Source organism: Aulonocara sp. 'chitande type north' Nkhata Bay, linkage group LG7 (assembly GCF_057382095.1).
Source record: "Aulonocara sp. 'chitande type north' Nkhata Bay isolate Kocher_YH1m ecotype deep benthic linkage group LG7, A_spYH_male_GT1.1, whole genome shotgun sequence".
NCBI classification, from domain to species: Eukaryota; Metazoa; Chordata; class Actinopteri; order Cichliformes; family Cichlidae; genus Aulonocara; species Aulonocara sp. 'chitande type north' Nkhata Bay.
This window is the reverse complement of record NC_141350.1, coordinates 44,194,195-44,214,029: the sequence shown is the minus strand read 5'-3', so window position 1 is coordinate 44,214,029 and position 19,835 is coordinate 44,194,195. Positions and strand designations below refer to the sequence as shown.

General features: G+C 41.1%; 1 protein-coding gene across 1 annotated transcript; it reads left to right on the top strand.

Annotated features, from left to right (window-relative positions):
- Positions 1-10,682: 10,682 nt before the first annotated feature.
- Positions 10,683-13,777, top strand: LOC147325874 (apelin receptor B-like). Its single transcript, XM_086300609.1, has 3 exons — positions 10,683-10,724; positions 10,951-11,027; positions 11,810-13,777. The coding sequence occupies exon 3, from the start codon at positions 11,835-11,837 to the stop codon at positions 12,897-12,899; it is 1,065 nt and encodes a 354-aa protein (XP_086156735.1). The 5' UTR covers positions 10,683-10,724; positions 10,951-11,027; positions 11,810-11,834; the 3' UTR covers positions 12,900-13,777.
- The last annotated feature ends 6,058 nt before the right edge of the window (positions 13,778-19,835 follow it).

Here is a 19,835-nt window from a genome sequence, read left to right as displayed (position 1 = left end):
TGTAACTCTGATGATCTCAGCTCCATCAGCTTTTTCTGACACTCTGTGATTTGTAATAGGAAATGATAGCACACACCTGTTTGGTTTAAGCCCGGGGTTCCCCCCAGTCTCTTTTATAGAAAAGTTACAACTAAGCAAGCAATCACCGAAAGAATGATTTCCTCTCTTTGTAGCCTGTACTGCAGAGCATGAAGTGCAGGATAGCAAAGCCTTGAGGTTCTAGGACCACAGATTCTCTTCATACAAAAGATCCAAGAAGATGCAAAGAAATCGCTGCCCTTTATAGACTAAATATAATTAAAATTTATTGGGTCATGTCAAGTTTTATACATTAACAGAAAAAAAGACGTCATACAGTGAAATGATAATATTCTTTGGTTACTGCAGCTCTGTGCACCAGCATTGACAGTTAATTTGCCAATTTTCCACCAGATTTCAGTATGTTTGAAGTTGGCTAGGCTCTTGGTTACACAATAAACAGCCTCTACTCCTATCAGGTTTTCTGTTTTAGTAACCTCCATGTGACCTCTGACCTGCTGAACCTCCCACTCTGTTTCAAGTTGTTTTCGTTTCATCGCAGTCACAATCTCCTGATTAGCCTTTGTGTTTCAATTTGCACGTTTTCTTTTTGGGATGTCACTCAAACACTAGCGCCGTGCAGTACTTGTATCAATCTGATACCAAGTGAATACAAGGCCAGTATTGCCAATACCTATACTGACACTTTTAGGCAGCTTATGCAGGAGAGAGCAGTGTGCCATGATTTATGACATGAATCATCATCAACTTGCAAATTCTGGACACATTTTAATGACGACTAAATCACTGTGATGTAAACTTTCTGCAATAATCAATATCTATCCCACCACACTAGTGTCTTTCCAATACCAAGGTTGGTATCGATATCATAGATATTTGGCTCTACCCACCTACCTATATCAAACACTGTATGACAATATACAGTGGGGCAAAAAAGTATTTAGTCAGCCACCAATTGTGCAAGTTCCCCCACTTAAAATGATGACAGAGGTCAGTAATTTGCACCAGAGGTACACTTCAACTGTGAGAGACAGAATGTGAAAAAAAAAATCCATGAATCCACATGGTAGGATTTGTAAAGAATTTATTCATAAATTAGGGTGGAAAATAAGTATTTGGTCACCTCAAACAAGGAAAATCTCTGGCTCTCACAGACCTGTAACGTCTTCTGTAAGAAGCTTTTCTGTCCCCCACTCGTTACCTGTATGAATGGCACCTGTTTGAACTCATCATCTGTATAAAAGACACCTGTCCACAGCCTCAAACAGTCAGACTCCAAACTCTGCCATGGCCAAGACCAAAGAGCTTTTGAAGGACACCAGGAAAAGTATTGCAGACCTGCACCAGACTGGGAAGAGTGAATCTACAATAGGCAAGCAGCTTGGTGTGAAAAAATCAACTGTGGGAGCAATCATCAGAAAATGGAAGACATACAAGACCACTGATAATCTCCCTCGATCTGGGGGTCCACGCAAGATCTCATCCCGTGGGGTCAAAATGATCATGAGAACGGTGAGCAAAGATCCCAGAACCACACGGGGGGACCTGGTGAATGACCTGCAGAGAGCTGGGACCAAAGTAACAAAGGTCACCATCAGTAACACACTACAACGGCAGGGAATCAAATCCCGCAGTGCCAGACGTGTTCCGCTGCTGAAGCCAGTGCATGTCCAGGCCCGTCTGAAGTTTGCCAGAGAGCACATGGATGATACAGCAGAGGATTGGGAGAATGTCATGTGGTCAGATGAAACCAAAGTAGAACCTTTTGGTATAAACTCAACTCGTCGTGTTTGGAGGAAGAAGAATACTGAGTTGCATCCCAAGAACACCATACCTACTGTGAAGCATGGGGGTGGAAACATCATGCTATGGGGCTGTTTTTCTGCCAAGGGGACAGGACGACTGATCCGTGTTAAGGACAGAATGAATGGGGCCATGTATCGTGAGATTTTGAGCCAAAACCTCCTTCCATCAGTGAGAACTTTGAAGATGAAACGAGGCTGGGTCTTCCAACATGACAATGATCCAAAACACACCGCCCGGGCAACAAAGGAGTGGCTCCGTAAGAAGCATTTGAAAGTCCTGGAGTGGCCTAGCCAGTCTCCAGACCTCAACCCCATAGAAAATCTGTGGCGGGAGTTGAAAGTCCGTGTTGCTCGGCGACAGCCCCAAAACATCACTGCTCTCGAGAAGATCTGCATGGAGGAATGGGCCAAAATACCAGCTACTGTGTGTGCAAACCTGGTAAAGACCTATAGTAAACGTTTGACCTCTGTTATTGCCAACAAAGGTTATGTTACAAAGTATTGAGTTGTATTTTTGTTATTGACCAAATACTTATTTTCCACCCTGATTTACGAATAAATTCTTTACAAATCCTACCATGTGTCATGGTCCTGGGTCGGTGACCCAGCGCTTTTAGTTATCATTTTCTAGTTTATGATGATGATGATTATTATTGTTTGAGTTCTGTGTGTTATATTTGGTCTGCCTTTGAGTCTGTCTCTGTCTATGGTGTCACCCCATCTGTTTGTGAATCTGTCTGTTTAGTTCAATGTCTTGCCTGGTTCCATGTGTCTGAGTTTCCTGTTTTATTGTGAAGGTTTGTGTCATATGTGAGTGTGCTCAGTTACGTTTCCCCTGTCTCGTCAGCTGTGATTTCTCCCAGGTGTGTTCCCCTTCTGTCTCTCATCCCTTGATTACTGCCGTCTGTGTATTTAAGCCCTGTGTTTCTCTGTGTCAGTGTCGCGTCGTACCCTCAACTAGCTGTGTGTTCTGCTTCTATGTTCCTAGTGTTTGGTCTCCTGCTCCAGTTTAGTGTTTCTTTCCAGTGTTTCAGTCCTTGGTTCCGCTGTTCTGACTTTTGGTTTTCTTTTGGTGAGTTTAGTTGTACGAGGTTTTTCCCAGCAATAAAGCTGCGCCTTAAGTTTCACTTCCGTGTCTGAGTTCTGCATTTTGGGTCCACCACTCCTGCTTGCCTGCCACACAGCGATTCATGACACCATGTGAATTCATGGATTTTTTTTTTTCACATTCTGTCTCTCACAGTTGAAGTGTACCTCTGGTGCAAATTACTGACCTCTGTCATCATTTTAGGTGGGGGAACTTGCACAATCGGTGGCTGACTAAATACTTTTTTGCCCCACTGTACATTTAAGCTGATGGAAGCCTGCAGGCTGGACTGCTCAGCATGTTTATTACATTCATTGCAACTGAAGCTGTCAGAGGATGATTATACTTTATCTATTTGCATATTTAAAACATAGAGGAATGCATCATAACTTAAAAATGCCTACAGCTCTAATTCACTGTGGTTAAACCATTCCAATTTTAACATATGATTATAATAATTAGCTAAAGTCATCCAGCGCTGCTTGTAATCTATAACGGGTGCTAACATGCAACAACTACTCATTTTTTTTGTTTTGTTTTTTGTAAATCAAAAGCCAGTGACAATGAAAATGTCGTAGCTCATGAGTGAAGTTTCAGCAGCTAATTTTGTATTATGTAGGAGATGTTCTGCTGATTTATGGTGTAAAATATCCTATAACAAGACCCATCCCATGTGAAGAGTTTTTGGCACTGTTCGTGTGGCGTGTTTATCTCTTCACCGGGGGATGTTTGTTGACTCCGCTCTGCTGCGTTGATGATGTTTTCCACTAATCTGTATTGATCTAAAGCCACTTCCTGCCATTGTTTTTTCACATCCCCACTGTCTCCTCTCTTCCTGTCCATCTAGTCCTCTTTTCCCCCGGCAAGGAAACCGGGGGCTTGAAGAGGATACACAAAGAAGGGGATGGGGGGGGGGGTAGTGCCGTAGGCGAGTGTTTAAGCATTACTGATGTTTTAGGGCCATTAATCTGTTTACAGGCACGTGAGGGGGACAAAAAGAACAATAATAAGAAAAAATTCCAAGGGCTGTGATTCAAAAAATTAAGATGAAGCTGTGTTAATTATATGAAGGTCAAACCTTGGGATATGTTAGTTGTGGCGTGCATGTGTCTGTGTGTGAGGGACAGAGTCTGCTCTGACCCTGATAACGTAGCCACTGGTGAGCAGAAGCACTTGCCAGCATTTGATAACACCAACAGAAACATCAGCCGGATCCTTACATCAACAAAGACATGCAGAAGTGTAAAAAATATTGAGGTTAGTGAGTTAGGCCTGCCTTCAGAATAACTCAGAGATACAGAGAATCAAAGTTCCTATCAGAAATGTATATCATTCGATTTATTATAGTGGATCTTGTTTTACTGGGTTTCCTGGGTTACAGCTGGGTTTGTGACCCTAAACTGGATAAGCAGTTATAATATTTTTAAATGACTGCATGAATAGATGGATCTTATTTTCAGACACAAAGCAGTATTCTGGCTCAGCTTCAGTGCAGTATACTTGTTGTAGCTGTACTTGTACACAGTTTTTATATGCAATTAGCACCCTCCCAGAAAGTAACACAGCAGTACAAGCTTCTACAAAAACAGCATGCTAATACAAAGCTAAGAACCCAGCAGTCACACTTGTGGGATTGTACCCTCCATTTCTATTTGTACCTTCTTTTGTAGTAGTACAGTAGCTACAGTGGCTACAGGATTTTCCGTGAAGTGTTCTTTGTGTTGTTTTAAAACTTTAAAGCAGCTTTGAGTTAATGCTTAGAAACCAAATAATAGGTGTTCTATGTGTCCTCATTGGCGCAGAGATTGTGGCCAGTATGAGCGACTGTAGCCCAACATTTATACTCTTAATTATGTGATGTGTTTTCTGTTGGACAATGGTTGCATTTTCACCCATTTTCAGTCCAGTCCTTGTACTTAACCAGTTTCAGAGGATTTCTTGTTTCTTTTTCAATTTAAGTTCACTACTTTCTGCACTCGCAGGCTGTCACAAAAGCACATCATCAAGAGTTTTGCACAGTACTGTACAAAAGGAAGCTAATAAGTAATGTAATGCTTTATGTAACACACTTTTCTAAAATGACAAGTAATATGTAAGACATCGCCTAAAAAAGTAGCAACCCCAAGCAGTTACCATCTTTATTTTCAATATAGTGTAACAAATGTCTGTGCACATATATATATGTTATTATTTTTATATAAATGTGGAGAGATTTAAGTCACTTACAATATGTATAGTTTCAAAAATAATCTTCAGGCTTCTGTAGCTTCAAATGTGGTGCAGATCGTCAGTCAGTGTTTCAGAAACAGAAATAATTAGAAATATCAGGTGGATAATTATGCAACTGTAGTACGTCCAAGTAGGGTCTGAAATCTACAAACAGCTGTCTGCACATGTTCCCCACTATGTAGCAAACACTAGTGGATGAGTGAGCGAACAAGTGGACAATTTGACCACAGCGTAAGAAGAGGATACATCATCAACCAGTAGTTAGCTAAGGAGCATTGATTTTACATTTTCATTTTATGTGTATAAAAGTGTCAGACAGCTAAATGCTGTGGTTATCATTTCTCTCACAATGTTTTGGGGCCACAGTAATCTGTAGAAATTCATGCTACACAAGTAAGTGCATTGTGCACATAGGATACAGTGGTGGGGAACTAATGGGAGCGACCTTCAAATACTGAAATTCTCAATAAAAGTCAAAAATAAACTAATAACAGGCACTAAGAGAGACTATATTCTTTTCTTAATATTTGCTTTGTGTGTGTATACGTGTGTCCACTCAAGAGAGAGAGAGAGAGAGAGAGAGCAAGGGATGTACGTGTTAACACACAGCAGCAAGTGACCTCATTTTATAATTTTGAACTAATGGCAAAAGCACATGTCCATCAAGACCTCTGGTTTGAGGTTACAATAGCTTATTGTATTGCATCCAGTGCAGTCATGGGTGTTATTTTATGAACATGCAGGATTTTGTGTGTGTGTGTGTGTGTGTGTGTGTGTGTGTGTGTGTGTGTGTGTGTGTGTGTGTGTGTGTGTGTGTGTGTGTGTGTGTGTCCATTTCTCAACCTTGAAACTAAACCAGAGGCTTGTGTTTCAAAAACTCTGTGAAGTTTGGACAGCCATAAAAATCTATAAAAATGTTCATGTTACATGTGAGGGATAAAAGACTCAAACACTTACTAAACCCTTGAGGTGCATTTGGAATAGTTCACACAGTTGTTAGGCTACCTAGTGCTCTTGCAGACAACATTGGTCTTCCAACGAGAAGACGAAGAAGAAGAAAAAGAAGGCAAAGGAATGCAGACGATAAAGTTTTCCTGCCTGCTGGATGATCCCTGCAGGAAGAAGGATGTGTTACTGTGGGTTTTACTGCAGGGAACCACTGGTCCTATCTCTATTGTTCCCAAACGGTTTGGATCGTCAAATCGGCATGCATCCTCTCCCTCAACACATAACATTCACACGCATAACTGCCAGTTAATGACACAGCTACAGATTCAGTTGCCACTAAGTCTGCTATCAGTAAATCCACTATGTTTTTCTTTTTCTGCACGCCCAACACAAGTGGAAGACGGGTTCTTTAAATTATCTGACATGTCTAACATTGCCTATGTCCAGAAGGCAAGCCCATTAGCTATTTTTTTATTCACTGAGACCACAATGGTAGCGCCAAAATGAATAATCTTGGGTGATGTTGATAAGAAACAACTTTGAGAATTTTTAAGTATTTTTAAGATTGGTGAGACAAAGACTTTTTGTTCACAGTGACAAGAGGTATCTTTACAGGAGTAAAGGTGAGGCTTTCAAACTTAAGAACAGATGTGTGCTATACAATCATTCTACCCTGGAAAAAGGAACATTACAAGAAATTAATAAACTGTAAAATTACCATTCACAATTTCCATTGACATTCGTGCCAATGATGATTGCATGAAAACTTCTGTACATTGCACCTCCTAGATGAACTACAGCCTTGTATACAACAAGTATAGCTGTATGTACACTTGTTGTATACATACAGCTTGCACCTGCCGCTAACTAATATCAGTTACTTCATCTTTCATCACTCCTGTATTGTTACTATTTGAGCACTGCATATTCAATAACTGCAGTTGTAATCTGTAATTCCTATCTACGTGATCCCTTAAAAACTTTCAGAAGGAGTCCAGTCCCCCATGTCCTCACCCATCCCCCCCATATTAGTAACAAACCCCTGAGCAGGCTAAATCCCGCAGCGTGCATAATACAGCTCCAGTCTGTAGCTTCAAATGGCTGCAACACTCAAACCAATACTGAGTAATAAACATACGTCACGTTCACATCTTCTAAACAGAGTCAACTCTATTAAATAAATAAATAAATAGTCTGAGCAAAGCAGGTTTGCTCTCCAAGGCTGTGACCTGAAGACGACACAGTCGCATCTCATACTGCTGTGACTTTGTAAACAAGGGCGGTACGAGTTACTGTACATCTCTCACTATTATATGCTGTATCTGTTTCCTACCATCACCAAACAAACAAACCTCCTTATAGGTCATTATCCTGCAGCAGACAGGAAATGAAAACATACTGATACAGCGCTCTGTGGCTGTAAACAAGCCGCTGTTGCCATGCAACAGTGCTTCTATAAATCATGAATTAGCTCATCACATTTTGTTTATTATCAAAACTCAACTCAGCTTAAGAGACGAGGAGTCGCTCTCTGTAAATATTCTATTTTCACGAATGATCCGGAGTCCAAGCCTGAGTTATTTATAAAAACAAAAATATTCAGGATTTTCCTGTCTTGTCCTCGGATTTGTATTTGATAAATATTTCTGTCTTGGCTCAGAAGACAGCAACACTTTGGAAAGCAGGAAGATTTCTATCAACAGACTGTCCTGGCCAGATGACCTACAAACAGAAAACACTAACAAGTCTGCAGTGGGTTGACCTGTTGTTGAGCTTAGCTGCTGTTCTTCTTGATATCTGAATGACACGCAGTGCAGTGGGGTCATCAGGTCAAAAGTGCACAAAGAAAAAAATTATCTGACCTCTTGCACGTATGCTGCAAGGAAACAAGAAAGTGCAGTATTAGTATTTACACTGCTCGGTTGCTGCGGCATGGCTATTTCCTGATCCTTTGTGACCTTTGTTCTCGAAGTACTATACGCCATTTATTTATTATGGCTGTGAAAGTGAAACACAACTGAAACAGTGCTAAATGTGAGGAGGACAAAGAGAAAATAAGGAAATCTATGTATTCAGTACTCATAGCTTTTGTGCCATCCTGCTGTTAACTGTTAACTGCTGCTCTTTTTAAAAACAAAAAAACAAAAAACAAAAATATAACAATAACTTAAAGTAGAGCTATCCAAAACTCAAGTGAAACATCCCAAATAAAAGAGTATGATCGTTTTACTCTGTATCATCTGCAAGAGAAAAGCTACAGATGAAAACTTTTTTCCCCACCCACAGTCTGGCAGGGCAACTGGGCACCAGCTGCCACAAGTCTATGCAAGGTAATCACTTCTTAAAAGATGAGCTCAACGCTGGTTCAGCCAAACAAATGTAAAGCTGTAAAGCTCAGTAGTCTCTGCGGAAATATTTATGCATAAACTTCCACCCTGTTGGTAACAACTTGGTGTCAATCACCCCAGCGTCTCTGCTTAAAAGACCAGAATGACACCCAAATGGTCTCGCTCTCCAGGAGCAACTCAAGTGTTAGCTTTAATGAGTTTCTCATAATTAAAAGTGGATATCAGGCTGTAATTGAATTGCTAATATCACCTGTGCTGATCAGTATCTCCTCGAGGGTTATTTTACCATCGGCAACATCATAACTTTTCCACACGAGTCTGACTCAGAGTTCGTCAGAACACAAATAAAACCTTTGCGGAGACAGTTGCCTTGGTAAAGTGGGGGAGGGCGGGGGTGCTGGTGTGCATGTGGTCTGACAACTTAACACACATCAAACAACTGTCAGACCCCCACCAGCTCTCACACACACCTAAACAGAGAGAACACACACCTCATGCTCCTCTAGCGCTATAAGTATCACTGAAAGAGGTCCATAAACACGCAAACACACGAGGCTGCGATAAAAGATCAGAGAGGCGTTCTGCAGCCCTGCAGACACACTTCCACTGTAGCGTGTGTTTATGTCTTTGTGACGGATGACAGCTGAGCGAAGGGCTGGGATTAAGAGTGAAATGCCTTAAAGTGCTTGAAGAAAAGGCAAAACACAAGGAGCATCTTTGTGCATTCATGGCATGTGGTTTACAGCACTAGGCCACACATGAGAGTGGACTACAACAACAAACAGTATGACACACACAGGTGGCCAATTAAAGAGGAAAAACAAGAGCTGAACATTGTGGAAACAGGCTCTGGTCTGATTAAGTGAAGCAGTCGATGGTCTGCAAGGAGTTACCAGCTCAGTTTCCAGCCTTCAAGAATAAAAATAGAAGGAAAAAATACTTATTTTGTGGTCTCAAGAAATGCATCACACAAGATTCACAGATTCTGTCTTGATTTGTTTTAAAGGAGACTTTTTGTTAATTTTCTTCTTCCCAAAACTCCTCTACAAAACATAACAAGGGTTTTATTTTTGGGAAAAGTGAGTGGGTGGCAGGCTGATTATCAAGGTCTGGTGTTTTATTCAACTATATGTTCACATTTCTGTCAACACACAGCTAAAAACAGACTTCAGTCCCACCAGAGTACGAGAAGGAAGCTTGCTTTGATTCACTTTGCTTTGCTGTTTTCCTGTTCTGCCCAATGAACTCAGAGCTGGATGGACAATCAAGGCTCACAATGTGAAGGCAACACAAATGCAGTCACATCAATGTGATTACCGAGTACCGCAGGCTAACAACACATCACAATAATTGGCAACAACAAGCAGCTCTGTGACAGTAAATGATGTTGGTGAAAGGACAGGAGATGGGAATATATCCTCATCTTCATAATCAGAGGGAGAGGGGGATGACTAAGGAGGGGACAGGAGAAACATGGTGGAGTGGTGGAGGAAGGGATCAGTGGAGGAAGATTGTTGAGTGATACAGTAGTTGTGTCTAAAGGTCTGTGCCCTGGCGCCACTGCTGCCACTGTGCTGAGAGACGGAGCCGGCTGAAGACTGAGATGTTCCACCTGGACCAACAAAACAGCAAAGAAGAGATGAAGGCTTTAATTTGCTTTTAGAGCCCCCCCCCCCCCCCCCTTTGTTTCCCTTTCAGTGGTTAGAAATGTGTGATTTTGCACTTTAAGACAGCAGCAAGCTTCTGTGTCAGCTTGTTACATCTCTCTGTTCGCGCAAAGCTCTTTGGAAGTTTGTTTTCTTGCATAAATCTGCAACATAGGCACTCACATATGCAGCAATTTTCTGGCTGCATTTCTACTGAAACCCAAAGACAGAGCAGCAGCTGAAGTAACCATGAAATCACAGAGAATACTGTGAATATATATAAAGACTTTCAAATGAGAGCTTTTTTATCGTTCTTAATGTAAAGTTGGCAAAAAGTTTCATTTAAAAATGTCATTTGACTGCTTCCCCATATAAACGTGTCCCACTTTGTCCCACACAAACACTGTTTGTCCCACATTGGGATGTGGTCACCCTATAAAAATATATATCCAAGTTTCTAAAATTTAGGATTGGAAGACGTTCAGACATGAAACTGTAGGTAAACCCAGGTGTTACTAATGGTGTTGATTAAAGCTCTGCACCTAACAGGACTTTGATTAATGTCATTAGCAGCACCTGTAACACCTACGGTGGCTACTGTGTCTTTTGTGTCACACTGGTTGTAAGTTTTGCTGCTTACAGAGGCACTTTTTAGCATTTATTTTTAAAATAGATGATTATTATTACCATTGTGTTTATGTTTTTCATATATAAATATAGATCTCCAACAAAATAAAAATTCATCTCAAACAAATTGCAGAATGTATCTTTAGTTTGTCTTCAAAGCTAATATTTGTAATGGAAATCTTTGCCTGTTTTAATGGTTTTTGTGTCCTTTAATTCAACAGACCAAAACCAATTTGTGGCTCCACATGTCTGAACATGTACTGGCAAGATAAAAACAAAACAAAACAAAAAAATCCAGGTAAAAAAACCTTCATTTTCTTATTCGGGTTTCGGGTAATCAGGATCGTCCACTACCAGAACGACTCTATTGATATGAAAATTGGCCACTTTAAGGAACTTGCTGTGCCCAGGCGTAACTCTGAGCTGCTGTCCAAACATGTCTGTTTCTTTAATGAACTTTCATCAATAATCTGTATCTGTTATATTTGTAAGTTAGATTTTAGGATTATTTTTTTAGTTTTTACAAACTAAATATGGGAAATTAAATGGTTTTTTTTTTTTTTAGAAAAAAAAGACGCACAAAAAACACAAACAGCTAATGTTACAAGTTTTTTTGTTTGTCTTTGTTTTTCGTTGCTCATAGTTACTTCATTTTTAATTCCTGTATAGAATTTTCTAAGACATTTTTTGCACTTTTAAACTACAGGGGGAGTCAAATTTGTAGTTTTCTGGTGGTTTTGTTTGCAGCTTCTCTGAGAGTCTGTACAGTTTACGTTTGCCTCCAGAATTTTGTTCATGTTGCAAATATTTTGTGCATAAAAGTCAGAAATTGCTTGTAAATATATTAAAACTTTGACAGGCTTTAATGAAGTTACTTCACAGTGCATTATCTAGTGTGGCAGTCAGTGGAAAGAAGGGGGTGTATGCAGAGGAGGAGGGCAGTGGGAGGGTGCAAGTTGGGTGGGGGTATATAAATGGAAGCAGAATTCACATACAGCAACAGACTTGAGAGTGCTGTCAGCTGCTGTGAACCAAGTCTTTTTTTTTTTCACCCCGCTCTCAAATTTTTTTTAACATAAGGATAAGAAAAGAGGAAAGGGTGAATATGGAGACAACTGTGGGCTACGAGTACTACGAGGACTACGAGGAGCCAGACAACTCCTCAATGTGTGACTACTCAGAGTGGACGCCATCGTACTCTGTCATCCCAGTACTCTACATGCTCATTTTCATCCTCGGCCTCTCTGGAAATGGAGTGGTCATCTTCACCGTGTGGAGATCACAAGGCAAACGGCGAGCTGCCGACGTCTACATCGGAAATCTGGCCCTGGCCGACCTCACCTTTGTAGTCTCGCTACCTCTCTGGGCTGTTTACACAGCCATGGGTTACCACTGGCCCTTCGGAGTGGCTCTGTGCAAGATAAGCAGCTACGTGGTGCTGCTCAACATGTACGCCAGCGTCTTCTGCCTCACCTGCATGAGCTTTGATCGCTACCTAGCCATCGTCCACTCCTTATCCAGCAACCAGCTGCGCAGCCGGGCTCAGATGCAAGGCTCCCTGATAGCCATCTGGCTGTTGTCTGTTATACTGGCCGCTCCGACTCTCGTCTTCCGCACCACCAAGTACGATGCAGAAACCAACCGCACATCCTGTGCCATGGACTTCAGTTTGGTGACACAGAAACAGGAGAACCTGTGGATTGCCGGCCTCAGCATCTCCTCCTCCGCTCTGGGCTTTCTTCTACCTTTCATGGCAATGATGGTGTGCTACGGCTTCATCGGCTGCACGATCAACCGCCACTTCAACACCCTGCGCAAAGAAGACCAGCGCAAGAGACGCCTGCTGAAGATCATCACCACACTGGTAGTGGTGTTTGCTGCCTGCTGGATGCCCTTCCACATCCTGAAGAGCGCTGACGCACTCTCCTACCTGGACTTGTTTCCCGCCACTTGTGATTTCCTGCGTTTCCTCCTGCTGGCTCATCCCTACGCCACCTGCCTCGCTTATGTCAACAGCTGCCTCAACCCCTTCCTTTACGCCTTCTTTGACCTGCGCTTCAGATCCCAGTGCTTGTGCCTACTTAATCTGAAGAAGTTCCTGCATGCGAGCCCGGCCAGCTCCCTGTCCTTGCAGAAGACAGAGATTCAGTCTCTACCCACAAAGGTGTGACTATGGATTAACACCCAGAGGCACGCTGGGGTCAAAATGAACACTGCAGAACAATGTAGGTGAATCAAAAGTTTCCAGTACTGAGTGCTTGTTTATGGTTCAGCAGCAGCCAGTTTCGGGGTGTAACCTTTGCTTTTCACTCTGGACTATTGACTGAAGACTTATGGTTTTGGTGTCTGACAGCACCAAAACCCCAGACTTTTTTTTTTTTTCAGCAGGCACTGAAACTGAGCTACATAAGGAAACATAAGAGAGACTCATTTAAAAATAAGGGGAATGTACTTTTATTAAGACTGATATACTCATCAGTTCGTCTTCTCCTGTGGACTTTCTGCAAAAGTACTGAGCTATGAAGTCTGAAATCATGTCCTCAAGTCATGGGAAACTATTAGGTTGATTATGATCATGCAATTTCCCTCTCTCATTACTGTTTTTTATTAATAAACTCTTGAGGTGGAGGTGTGACATATTAGAAACTGTGCTCTTGAGATCTGTCTTGACTGATCAGTATCTGCACCACAGCCAGCAGGACTACGTCTGTGTGTGTGTGAGAAGGGTGTAAGTTAGTCAGTAAGAGGTGTTTGAGTCTGATAAGAGTAGCGTAAGAGGTGTGTGTGTGTGTGTGTGTGTGTGTGTGTGTGTGGGTTGGGGGGGTGGACAGACCAGACAGACAGATGGCAGCTGACAAATGTTTTCTAGCTGCGGAAAGCCCCAATTAAAAGGTGACTGTATCGACAGCCTCTGATGTTTCTGCCTTTGAATATGAATGAATTTGTTCCCTGGTAACAACATGAAACCCATTTTTCTGAATATACACTATTTTTTGAATTCATGTCTATGATTTGTAATTAAAAGCCGGTGTTTTGAAGAGAAAAAAACCCAGTCTCTCTCGATCTCTCTCTCACTTTGTTATACCCTGCTGTGATATCTTGTGGAATGTATTTTCTCCAATCCAGTGAATACGCGTCTTCCTGTTTGGTGAGTTGCTCAGAGGAGGCAGCCTTCCCTCCTATTGTGTTTCGGGGGGCCGAAATCAAAGCGTACAGTATGTCTGGAGGAAATGCACGTTGGACTTCTGTTTCCCTCTTCAGGCGTGTTTGTTTCTTCTCTTACAGTTCCCCCCAAATTAATCAGTGAGCACAAACGGGATCAACCACACAGAATTCGGCTTTGTCCCAGACAGAGTCGTAAGTGTTAATTACCAAAACTTCACTTGTAATCCGCGCTGCTGTGTATCCCAAATGCATCTGAATTATTTTGGTAGATATCAATATTAATGTGATAGCACACTGAGCTTTAATTCAGATAACCAATTCGGACTCTAATGAGCTTTTTACAGGATAAATTCAGTGACAGCGGGGAGACTTGGGGATTGGATTAATCCTGGGTTACTAATTTGCAGTGGACTTGCCGTCTCTTTGTAAAACCTTAGATGAAGCAGAGCTTTGTCTAAATCAGTTAAGACTGAACACCACATTTAAAGGTGACACTGTTGGAAATTATAGTAAAAACTGGGAGCAGGATTTCCTTTAGCCTTGAGCTCTTACTTCAAAATATACCTACTATACTCTTCTATATAGCACAGAAACCCATACAGTACAGCACAGTACAACCTTTGTAGTGATATTTCTCTCATATATAACTGCATGAACCCCAAACTCAGTTTCTTGCCTTTTTAAAAATCTTTACTATGGTAATATAGCAGCTTTGTTGCAGCAAAACCTTTGGAGAGGAACTGAGACAGATCTTAATTGCTATATTAGTTGCAGATGCATTCACACCAGTCAATATCTAAACATTAAATAATAAAATACAGCTACAAAACCACTAAATTAATGATTTTAACTTAAACATTTACATTCCCATGAGTTTTGGCACTCATCACAAGTAAAATACCATATTACACTGTAAAAATTCTCAGGTCACAAACATGTGACTGTTTTTTTTTTTTGGCTAAATGTGACCAAATTGAATTTCTTGTAGGAGGAAAACTTCAGCTTTGAATTCAGTTTGGGAAAGTCGAAAAAGTCTTTGTTATGAAAAAGAAGGAACTTAAACAGCTGCAGCCACACTCGCTCTGCCTTCTCAGTCACAGTCTCAGTTCTCTTTAATCTCTTCTGAGCCACGACACACACACACACACACACACACACACACACACACACACACACAGACATGCAAGAAAAATCTTTATCCGAATTTAGTCTAGAGGACATAAACATCTTGAACTTTTTGTCAATTTTCAGTTTTCACATTTTCAAACTGGGACAAACATTCAGGTGCAAATTAAATAAGGACAAACTATGTACTCGAGCCAGTGCAGCTAAATGTTTCTAAGTGAAACGGCGTACAATTTCAAAATCCCATGCAATGGCTATTTCTTTTTTTTTTTTTAACAAGATGGCCAGTCACATTATCCTCCACAGCATCAAAGTGAAACATAATCTGCTCAGATTATTTTCATGGGTTTCCAGGATTTATGAAGCTCACATGTTCATGTTACAGATTTGCTAAACTACACCAGAGAAAAGAGAATTACTCCCTTTGATTGGGTGACTGACATGACTATTCAGGACTTACACCAATGTTTTCATTCTCCTGTAATTACAATGAGTGTGAGTTAAGCATGTCTAGACTGGAAGCAGGCTTGCCGCAGGGAATCCCGAGAGCAGAAACAGCCTTCAGTTCCCACTCAAATGAATCATATACAACTAGGACAGTATGTTCTAGGATAAACACAAACATGGAGTTATTTGGGGGGTTTTAAAGAGAAAACCTGACAATTAGCACGGCTTTCTGTTGGTAACTTCTGCAGCTGAAAGGTGCAGTCAAGCCTGCGCAAAGATGGACAGTAGCTGTCCTATCTGGGAAAAAAACAATCAAAGCTGTGGTGTATAAAATAAATTACCACTAATTATGTATGTCCATAACCATACATGCCTATGTGCTACCAAGAAGATGAAAACCAGCCAATGAGTCATTCAGCGGTTTTAATGAGAAGAATTTCTTTGCCCTTAAGTCCTGAAAGCAGTCTGAATTTAGTTTAGTTTCACTTCAGACTATATCATCAGACAAATCATCAGACATGTAATGACCTAAATATTTAATTGGAGTACACACTTTAAGAGAGAATTCAGGAATGGCTCAATTCTGGTCCTCCTTACTTTTGTCAATAAAAATATTCCTCTTCTTGCCATTATAATGAATATCAAACTCTAGACCACATTCATAGCATGCCCTCAATAATTGTTGAAGGCCAGCACTATACGGTATTACCAACTACACAACCTGTTACACAGTCATCTAACAGCTTTCACAAATCACCCATATAAACATTAAACAAGAGAGTAGGCAGAATACTCCCCTGTCTAAGCCCGTTCCTCACATAAAAGGGGGCAGACACACAGTAACCCCATTTTATGTGCATGGACTGATGGGCATACCAGAAGGACAGAATTCTTACCAAAGATTTAGGAACCCCTCTGTTGTATAACTTATAAAATTGCTTTCCATGACTTTATTACGCACACCCCGCTTTGCAGTTATTATTTGTAAAAATGTTTGGAATCATGTATGATTTTCGTTCCACTTCTCACGTGTACACCACTTTGTGTTGGTCTTTCACGTGGAATTCCAATAAAATTGATTCACGTTTGTGGCTGTAATGTGACAAAATGTGGAAACGTTCAAGGAGGCCGAATACTTTTGCAAGCCACTGTATGTGTAGCTATTATCAGGCAAAAATACTTTCCTAGAGAGAATCAAGCCAGTATCCAAGCAGCACTGCAGTAAATGATTTGCAAATTAAGATCTATCATCAGACATCTGCATTCAATGGATACACAAGTGGAGTCAATGTCCTGAATGAAAGACATTCAGGACATAGGACAGTCTATTAGGACACCTAACCTCATTCTGGGGACACTCATAGGGCACATATACATTAAGAATAGTAAACTTTCTATCTCGGCCAATAATCTCAATTCCTATAGCCCAATCAAATTTCACCAGCTGATCATACATCTTGTATGGCATAGAGATACCACCACGAACCACCCTGGAGCTCAGATCAGCGGTAGATTCACCAACGCCATGAAAGTCTTTGTGCAAACAATTCGTTTTTTCCAGATCTTGCTTAGATAGAAACGTTTCCTGGGCACACAATCTATTACAGGACGCTAAGAGTTTATCCATTAAAAGAGACAATATTAATACTCATTTATCTCACCGTGTCATGTGCACCCCACTGAAAGCTGCCGCCCTGTGCTGCTTCAGAATCAGTGTTTGACTCAGTGCGCTGCCGCTGCACCCCAATCCTCCCTGTGGCAGTGACTCCGCTGCCTCTGCTCTTCTTAGGCCTACGAGCCTCAAAATAGCGGCGGACATAAATACATATCCTTTACGTCATCACATTCAGCAGTAACATGAAATGATGCTAATCATTTGTGGGTTGTGTCAATTTTCCGACATGTCACGGACTTACCTAGCTTCTCAGTCAGATAGGAGCGCAGAGTTTCAGCGTCGAGATCGGGGGAAAGCCATATTGCAAACACACAGTTTGGTTTTAACCACAACGATCTTGTCATAACTGGGGTCATGCAGTGACAATCATGTTGTTGCACGTTTTTTTAACGGATATTACGGTACGAAATATTAGCAATTCATACATTTAGAATTCTTTCACTACACATTGAAAATAAAAATAAAAATTACAAATTCTGTAAGAGTTGACAATATATTTCTGAAGCATTGTCTTCTCACTATCCTGTACATTTCTATTCAACCTGACCTTATCCCCAACTAAAAGAAAATTGCAGTACTGCATTTCTGATATTGTGTATTTTTAAAATGTTATTACAGGAAACTGTTAGAGGCGACACAAATATTTCACTGGATTCTTACTCTAGATCACCCTCACTCTTCCTCTTCCGGCTCACAGCTCTCTGAACTGTAAGGTTTCACAGAAAATTATACATAGAGAGATAGACAGATACTGTACTGATCCTGTCACATAATGAAGTTATTATACACTTTTACAGAGAGAACCATAGAAAGGTTTCTCTAAGTGTTCTTCGTGGTTGAATCAGTTAGAGGGAGAAGGAGCTCTGCTGCTTCACAAAGGTGGATTGGAGCAGGTGTGATGGGTTGTCCATGATGGAGAGCAGTTTGTTCAGTGACCTCTGACCCTCACTCACTCAGACGCCTCCAAATTCTCACCAGTGCTTCTTCTAACCTTGCAGATTAATTTGTTCTTCTTTTTGGCATCCCTGGCACTGATGCTGCTCCTGCTTACTTTAGAGCTTGTGCACAGCATCACTGCTGGTCCTCCAGTCTAATCTGTCATTCAGGTGAACTCTGATTTCCACCCACAGTACCTTACTTCAGTTGGGATCAGTGGATGGAGGGAATCAGTACTGTATCAGTACAAATTGTTCGACCCTATAAACCTGAAATCTGTGTGGAACAGCTGATCTGTACGGTGTGCAGAAGAAGACAAAACATTATTTACCGTCCCAGTTACTATGTTACTGCTCCTTGTGGATGAGTGTGTGCATCACTTAGTTTTAATAGCACACTGCAACACTCAGGCATCAGTCTAACACAGTAACACTTTTACTTGTTACAACTTCAGCAGAAAGAAGTTGCTCATCGTATGCACTGCTGAGAAAAAGAAGCTCATTTTATTCATTTCTGCTGTTTTATGAAAACAGTGTTATTGAGGAACAATAAGTGGGGTTCGCTCTAAACACTCCACGTAAAGACTCAGTCAAGCGTTTTATGACAGAGCCAAAGTTTTAGCACTGCGCAACAGCTTTGAGCCACCCATGCAAAGTGCTGATTACACACTCGTTCTGATATCATCTCCCCACTTCTAAAAATACACTCTCCTAGCAGCAGCTATCACAACCACATTAGGCATGAACACAGGATTTTGTGTGCATCTTTAAATATTCTTCCCCTGAAAGTGGAAGTTAAAGACTGTTAAAAACTGTCAGTCACAAAACAGACGCTGTTCCTCTTTATCAACTTAAGTAGCGTTTTTAATGTTGAAAGAAGGCTTGCAGCTGCTGACGTTAGTAGATCTGGTCCTAAATGTCCCTCCTCCTTTAAAATGCCAGCCTTTGTTATGATTATATTTTTTAAAGGCTGCTTTTGTTTATAAGACCTCCATACAACTATACTGTCAACACGTTTTGGCAGGTTTTGTAGTCCATGTTCTGCATATTTTAGTTTCAACATGGAAAGCATCCGGCTTCATGTTGTTAAGGAGAGACTAGAGTATGGCTGTTCCAATTCTTAGCACACGGCTCTTCTCTTTTCCTAAGTCCTTAGCAATTCTCCTACTCACTTTTCCTTTTCTTTACAATGGCATTTTCATTGAGGTTAAGGAAATGAGGTTAGGAATAAGAGGTAGGCGGTACTTTTGGTACTTGGTCAAGACAACCAAGCATCAAAATGGGGACTAAAGATGATTTCAGTACTTTGAATGAGGCATAGTTCTTGGTGTCAGATAGGCTGGTCTGAGTATTTCAGAAACTGCTGATGTACTGGGAATTTCCCCACACAGCTATTTCTAGGGTTTACTGAAAATGGTCCAAAAAAAAAGAGAAATTATCCAGTAAACGGCAATTCTCTGATTGAAAATACTTGGGTGAGGTCAGACATCAGAGGAGAGCTACAATGCGGATAGGAAGTCAACAGTAACTCAAATAACTGTACATTATAACCAAGGTATGCAGAAGAGCATCTCTAAACACACAGCATCTCAAACTATGAAGTACAAGACCACACCGGGTGTCACTCCTGTCACCTAAGAACAGGAAAGTGAGGTTACAGTTTGCAGTGTGTCACCAAAAGTGGACAACAAAAGGTTAGAAAAATGTTGCCTGGCCTCATGAACCTCAATTTGTGCTACAATATTCGAATGATAAGCAA

Bases quoted from the DNA above. Each gene is read 5' to 3' on its own strand.
- LOC147325874 (XM_086300609.1), top strand. From the start codon at position 11,835: ATGGAGACAACTGTGGGCTACGAGTACTACGAGGACTACGAGGAGCCA.